Source organism: Alexandromys fortis, unplaced genomic scaffold (genome assembly GCF_014885135.2).
Source record: "Alexandromys fortis isolate MF-2015 unplaced genomic scaffold, M_Fortis_MF-2015_v1.1 scaffold_112, whole genome shotgun sequence".
Taxonomy (NCBI): Eukaryota; Metazoa; Chordata; class Mammalia; order Rodentia; family Cricetidae; genus Alexandromys; species Alexandromys fortis.
This window is the reverse complement of record NW_026068013.1, coordinates 562,367-570,062: the sequence shown is the minus strand read 5'-3', so window position 1 is coordinate 570,062 and position 7,696 is coordinate 562,367. Positions and strand designations below refer to the sequence as shown.

The following is a 7,696-nucleotide window of genomic DNA, read 5'->3' as shown; positions in this document are numbered from 1 at the left end:
TTTTTTTTTTTTTTCTAGAGCTTTCAGGTGTGCCATTAAGTCTCCAATGTGTGCTTTCTCCGTTTTCTGTATGTGGGCACTTAGTGCTATGAACTTTCCTCTTAGCACTGCTTTCATGGTGTCCCATAGGTTTGGATACATTGTGCCTTCATTTCCGTTGAATTTAAGGAAGTCTTTCTTTCTTTATTTCTTCCTTGACCCAGGGTTGGTTCAGTAGTTGACTGTTTAGTTTCCATGAGTTTGTAGGCTTTCTGGGGGTAGCATTGTTGTTGAATTCTAACTTTATTCCATGGTGATCCGATAGTACACAGGTGGTTACTATAATTTCTTTGTATCTATGGATGTTTGTTTTGTTACCAATTATGTGATCAATTTTTGAGAAGGTTCCATGAGATGCTGAGAAGAAGGTATATTCTTTTCTGTTTGGATGGAATGTTCTATAGATGTCTGTTAAGTCCATTTGGTGCATTACATCTGTCAGATCTCTTATTTCTTTGTTAAGTTTCTGTCTGGTTGACCTGTCCATTGGTGAGAGAGGAGTTCTCCTACTATTGAGTGTGGGGTTTGATGTATGCTTTGAGTTCTATTAATGTTTCTTTTACATATGTGGGTGCTTTTATATTAGGGGCATAGATATTCAGGATTGAGACTTCCTCCTGATGAATTTTTCCTGTTTTGAGACTAAAGTGTCCTTCTCCATCTCTTCTGATTGATTTTAGTTTGAAGTCAATTTTGTTAGATATTAGTATAGCCACACCCCCTTTTTTTGTTTCTTTGGACCATTTGATTGAAAAGCCTTTTCCCAACCCTTTATTCTGAGGTAGTGTCTGTCTTTAAGTTTGAGGTGTGTTTCTTGTAAACAGCAGAATGTTGGATCCTGTTTTCATATCCATTCTCTTAACCTGTGCCTTTTTATAGGTGAATTGAGCCCATTGATATTAAGTGTCTTACTTAGTTTTTAAATTGTTTTCCCCTTTGGTTTTTCAAGACAGGATTTCTGTGTGTAGCCCTGGCTGTCCTGGAATTCACTTTGTAGACCAGGCTGATTTTGAACTCACAGAGATACACCCATCTCTGCCTCTCCTAAGTGCTGGGATTAAAGACATACACCACCACTACCTGGCTTAAAATAAAGTAAATTTAATGAATTTTTTTAAGAAGCAACTTTATCTTTGGCCTAAAATAAATGTTAAACATTCCTAAAGCCTTACATGCTTCCAAGTGCTTTTGTTTAAAAAAGGGGGGGGGTGGGGAGGAAGGAAGAAAAAGAGAGAGAGAGAGAGACAGACAGACAGACAGACAGACAGACAGACAGATAGATAGATTATATTTGGCCATTTACACAACAGATCAACAGATGACAAAAAGCTCCTCTGCATTGTATTGTGTTTTCTGAGACAGGGCAATGCCTTGAACTCTTGATCCTCCTGCCCCTCACCTCCCAAGTGCTGAGATGATAGGAGTATAGCTCTTATAGACCAGGCTGGCCTTGAACTCCCAGAGATCCGCCTGCCTCTGCCTCCCGAGTGCTGGGATAAAAGGTGTAGGCCACCACTGCCTCTTAAGGGCCTGGAGAGGCGGCTCAGTGAGTCAAGTCCTTGCTGCACAGCCTGAGGGCCTGAGTTCAGATCCCCCCCCCCCCAAGCCCACAGACCAACAGGATATAGTCTGTGACCCAGCCCTTGGGCATGGAAACAGGCAGATCTCAGGGCTCCACTGGCCAGCCAGTCAGCCAAACGGTCATCTTCAAGTTCAGTGAAGAGACCCTGTCTCAAAAAAGTAATAATAACGTAAGTTGGGGTAGAGAAAAGGATGCCTAAAGTGCAGCTCTAGGAAAGTTTCTTTGAAGCACATTACCATTAGTAATATAAAGACTGTGAATTATTATGGCCATACGGTGCTCTACATAGAGCAGGACTCGGCATTGTTGATAATATGTACCATGACTTTAAGAGAACACTCTGAACTCTCTTACAGAACAACCAGCCACGGGCCAGGCAGTCTCCTGATGTCGGATCCCGAGTGCAGAGAAAATACTGATCAACTGTGACAGTCACTATTTAGTGAAGTTATTTTTGAGAATTCTGTAAATAAATTCTGTATTTCTGCATTTGTTAATGATTTTAAATACTAGACTTTTATGTTTATAAAAGTAAATCTTAATGTAAGTAATAGAAATGAATTTACTGGCTTATATTTATGATACAAATTATACTTTATTATGTATTTTCTTGATACATTTTTAATGAATGAAATACTTCATTGTTTTCAATAAGCATGCTAATGGATATAAATTTTCTCTATGTAAAAATAAAAGAGGCTATTTTATTATTCAAATTATATGTTAAGTATGATAGTGAAGCTTTGTTTTCTGCAATTCTTAATTCTAATACATTTTTGTACAAGTATCCAAGAAGCTTATAATAAAGAGCATCCCCCCAGAATAATAAAGCTGTTTGTTTAAGACTTTGCAGGAGCTCTGCCTTTTTATGTTACCAAGAGGGTGAGTTACTAGCTTGCATGCTCAGTAATTAATATTATCATTTTATTCAAGAGTCATCTGTCTCCAAAAAAGAACCTCTGACATTTTAAAAATTCAGCATAAGGACTAGAGTAATGGCTTAGTAGTTAAGAGTCCTTGCTGCTCTTTCAGAGCCCTGGAGTATGTTTCCAGGACCCACTTTGGTGACTTACTACAATCTGTAACCAACTCGAGCTCCAAGGGATCTCACACCTTCTTGTGGCTACCATAGGTGTATTCACACACATGAGCAAATGCACAAACACATCCATGTAAACAGCATAGTTTTAAAATCCAAAGGGGTCAGATGGCGAACGTGAAAACTGAAGTGTACTTTTCTCTAATCAGTACTTTTTATTCACTGTTAGGAATATCCACTTGTACAATTAGACTTGTATTAGAGGTTTGCTTTCTAAAATACTGAAGCAAAGCCGAAAGTTACATGATCTTTCCAAAGGGTTTATAATGATAAGACCAGTTGTGGTGGTGCACGCCTTTAATCCAGCACTTGGGAGACAGAGGTAGATGTATCTCTGTGAGTTCGAGGCCAGCCTGGCCTACATAGCAAGTTCCAGGACAGCCAGGACTGTTAGACAGAGAAACACTGTCTCAAAGAACAAAGCAACCAAAGAAATTATGATCATCTCTCACTGTTTTACTTCCCTCCGGTACTTTTTGCTTCAGACCCTCATAGAGATTATTTCAGCCTGATTTTTTGCTTCTGGTGGGATCTCTGCAGTGAGAATCACACACCGTATAAAAAGCCCCATCTCTCATTGCTGGAGGAGCTTCCTTTCCTCAGGCCTTAGCCGTGTTGATCTGGTGTCTAGTGTTGTGAGTCCTACTTTGCTGTCATCCGAGTTGCACCTGTCCTCCTGTGACAGTTACATCAAACTATTTATTATTTCCCTCAGTAAAGCTTGTTTCATACCTCCATGCCTGTTCATTCAGTGTTGGAAAGGTCTCCCCACACCCTCCTAATATTCCAGGAATCATTCATTCACTGTTTTAAATCCTGTGAGGTTGAACTTTGTTCAGTTTTTTTTTTTCATAATGAATCTCTATTCCTTACTCCAAACAAATGATATATTTGTACAATAAGCTGAAGTTACTTGTAGACATATGTGTCTCTTCTAGGTCAAAAATTCCTGGAAAATCCATATTGTCATTTGTGTAGTCTAAAAAATGATGGTAGACCTAAATCAGGAATAAAGGAGAAAACAGTCAAGCACTCTCCTGTATTGAATCAAGAAAAGAAGATAAGACAGGCGGTAGTTGATATGAGAAATGCAATTTCAAATACTTAAAATAAGCTGTGAGATGGTTATCAATTACTGCATGAAATCCGATGGCAGTCGGAAGATAGGAGGGGCGGAGGAGCTTGGAGAAACTGGCGTTTGAACAGAGGTCTGAAGTCAGGAAGGCAGCTTCGGCGGTGCTGGGGGGATGGCGCTCGCACCGAGGGGCCCCGAGTTTGAGCCTCTCGGAGCCCTCTGTATGTTCTAGTAGAGAGAAAAGGGCACCGGCTGAGGAAGGGCCCGGGACAAGCTCTTCCAGGAATCAGGGTCTTCTTAAGAACAGCAATGGTAATAAGCAGACAGTATTGAAGATACGTTGAATTCTTATTTTCTGATAAATTTTGATGAAGTATAGAGTGGAAAGAAGTCCAGTATGATTGTACTGGTGACTGTGGCCAGGCTGGCTGTGAGAACGGTGGAAATCCTGGGGTGGAGTACACGAGAGCCAAGAGTATCTGTTTTAAAAAACTTAACACGTCTTACATTTTGATTTTTCTATCAGCTGTCCCCATAGTGACTTAGCTAATTATTCCCTGAGACACTTGTGTCTGGAATGCAGGGACAGATGGACAGAACTGGGGAGTTGTCAGTGTATCCTGATGTAAATAGCCGTAAGACTGGATGAGATGACCTTAAGGGAGGAGTCGGGAGAGACTGGCTACTATTACAGAGGAGCACTGCCACACCTAGCTTCCGGTGGTGTTTTCTTCTGTGTAGAAACCCAAGCAACACCAAAACACTGAAGGACTAATAGTACGCTCTACAAAACTGTGAGATAAGATACAGAGTCAACATAAAAAATTAGTGCTGTTAGTGACTTATCTGAAACAGAAATGAAGCAACATCCCAATATAATGGCCGTCAAAAAATAAATAAAATAGCTAGGACTACACTTACCAAAGAGGTGAAAGATTATAATAAATAAATAAAATAGCTAGGACCACACTTACCAAAGAGGTGAAAGATTGTAATGACAATGGAAAGGCATTAACCAAAGAAATTAAAGGGAACACAAAAATCTTGAAAGGAATCTTGCCTTGTGTTCATGAGTTAGAATAGTAAATATTATCGACCAGACTACACAAGCAGTTTAGATATTTAATGCACCCCTATCCAGAATACCAATGGCATTCTACATAGAACTAGAAAATACACAAAAATTTGTTTCAAACTCCTCTAAAAATAAAAATAGCAAAAAGTATTTTTAGCAAAAGTTCTAAAGTATGACTTTAAAATATACCACAAAGCTTTAGTAATCAAAAGCTCACTATGAGCATAAAAACAGGCGTGCACAGCACAGGGTCAGAACCCAGGGCGTGTACTAGGACCGCAGCCACCAGTCTCTTACAGTGCTACTATGGACATTCACTGAGACTGGACAATCTTCTCAATGACAGTTTTATAGGAGTTACAGTCCTCCTGAATATTTGTCCTAACTCACTTTTGGAAACAAGTAAAAATTAACAGATCTCTGAGAATTCTAAACCTGAATAAAGATTCAGTTACAAAATTAACTCATGATAGGTTAAAAGGGGTCAACTAGATAGCTCAGTAGATAAAAGCACTTGCCACCAAACCTGGCAACTCTAGGACCCATACGGTGGAAGAAAAAGACAACTACACCAAAACAAAACAGCTCTGCCTTGTAGTGGCAGAGCCGTCCTCTGATCAAGTAATAAAGCAACCTTCTTACATACCAAACCCAGTTCCCATTACCTCCCCTCCTACACTCCCTTAGAGAGGGCAAGGGAATCCACAAAGTTGCACATTTGCTTTGAGGCAAGACCAAGGTCCTCACCATTATATCTAGGCTGAGCAAGGTATCTCTCCAAAGAGAATGCGTTTCAAAGAGCCAGTACACGCAGGGATAAATCCTGGTCCCACTGCCAATGGCCCCACAAACTCAGAGGGCCTTGTTTGGTCCTATGCAGGGTCTCATCCTGTGTCCTCTCTCCCTACCAACCCCCCACACCCCCACCCTGCTGTCAGTGCAGAGTCAGTGAGCTCCCACTAGCTCAGGTAAGCTGTTTCAGTGGGTATACCATTAGGTCTTGACCCCTTTGCTCATTATTGCTCCTCCGTCTCTTAGACTGGACTTTGGGAGCTCAGCCAGCATGCAAATGAAGTTTTAAAGTCGTGTAAATTGGTGTTAAGCTGTGGCCTGAGTACTAATGTAGTGTACTGCCCTCTAGGGGTGAAAGAAAAATAAACATTCCTGTCAGACAACACTGGTAGATTTGGTTCAGTTGGATTTAAGTTTGGTTTTATAGTTGAAAACACAAAGTTTTTTCTTTTTTTCCCTTGTGTGCATTCATTGCACTCTGGTATTTAGGACATTTTCACATGGCTTATACATTGCCCCCATACTTCCCCTGCCTTCCCTCCCCACCTCTCCTTCTCCAGACAGCCCTTTTTGTTCACCTACTCAGTTTTCCTTCTAGTTTTGCACCCTTCATAAATTTCCTGATCAAAGTGTTCTGAGGAGAGCTTCCAGACACTGGAGCAATTAAAACTACATTCTGGAACTGGGGAAACACTTGATCCAACAAAAAAACAAAATGTAAATACAGACTCATTCTGTATTCATAAGAATGAAGAAAGTTTCTCATTTAGTAATGTTGAAAGCCTCTATTAAAGCCTGTTTCAAAAAAACAAACAAACAGAAAGAAAAACTTTAATTGGAAATTAGAAACAATTAGAAGTTTGTTTGTTTGTTTTAATAGGGCTGAAACAAAGCAGGGTGTGGTGGTGCACACCTTTAATCCCAGCACTGAGGAGGCAGTCTGAGGCCAGCCTGGTCTACAGAGCTAGTTCCAGAACAGCTAAGGCTACAGAATGAGCCCACGTCTCAAAGCAAACAAGTAAAAGAGAACATTAGGAAGGCTGAGGGGGTAAAGTCTCTTGCTGCTGAGCCTGACATACGATACAATGCCCACAAAGACACTCAAACAGAACAAAGTGCAATTCAATAGTAACTAAAACAGTAAAAGTAGGTACTCAGGAAAATCGAACATGTGTCTACAGAAAAAGTTGATACAGATATTCACGGGGTATAAATTATCATAGTTAATTCTAGCTCATAAGTTTCTAGAACAATGAGTACATAATTAAAATATGTGTCAGAAAGATGGCTGAGCGACCCTTGCCCCCAAGCTTGACAATCTGAATTCCATGCCCAGGACCCACATGATAGAAGGGTGATCTGATTCCCACAGGCTGTCCTCTGATCGCCACATATATGTACACAAAATAAACGTAATCAAAATTTAATCTGGTTTGTGCACATATTGGAATGTAAAAATAAAAAATAACATGATACAAAGTGGATAGGTCGTTAAATGATTGTGGTGAGTGGAAGGAGGCCGGCCGTGCATTGTGTGAAGGCATTCTTCTGGAAATGGATGGCTATTCCCAGGGCTATGAGTATGAAACGGGAAATGTGTGCAAATAGATATGTTCTTTCCAGTTGCTTATACAAACATTCTCCAGTAAATGTTAGCGTTTCGAGTCTGCGGATGCTTTAAAAGCCATTGAATTATGTAACATATGGACACTGTGGTATTTGAATTACATTTCTTTCGTTCCTTTTTTTGTTTGTTTTTGTTTCTGTTTTTCCAAGTCAGGGTTTCTCTGTGTAACTGCCCTAACTGTCCTGAAACTCCTTCTGTAGAGCAGGCTGACCTCGAACTCAGAGATCCGCCTGCTTCTGCCTCTGGAGTCCTGGGATTACAGGTGTGCGCCACCACCTGGCTGAATTACATTTCTATATATCCGTTAGTTAAAATAATAGAACCACAAATGATGTAATTAAAAAGAAGAAGAAGCAGCAGCAATGAGATCTGCAGGGCCAAAGAAAAAGTAAAACTAGAAAAGAAAG

General features: G+C 40.2%; 1 protein-coding gene across 9 annotated transcripts in view; it reads left to right on the top strand.

Moving 5' to 3' along the window:
• Cep126 (centrosomal protein 126) overlaps positions 1 to 2,478 on the top strand; it is a 54,258-nt gene extending 51,780 nt beyond the window's left edge. For 6 of the 9 annotated variants that reach the window (XM_050162211.1, XM_050162210.1, XM_050162209.1 and 3 more), the window contains one exon: positions 1,978 to 2,474. In XM_050162211.1, coding sequence (XP_050018168.1) covers positions 1,978 to 2,040 — 63 coding nt within the window. In that variant the 3' untranslated portion in view covers positions 2,041 to 2,474. Of the gene's footprint in view, positions 1 to 1,977 lie in introns of all 9 variants that reach the window. The other 3 variants (XM_050162214.1, XM_050162213.1, XM_050162212.1) reach the window with 3 other exon arrangements.
• Positions 2,479 to 7,696: the final 5,218 nt, after the last annotated feature.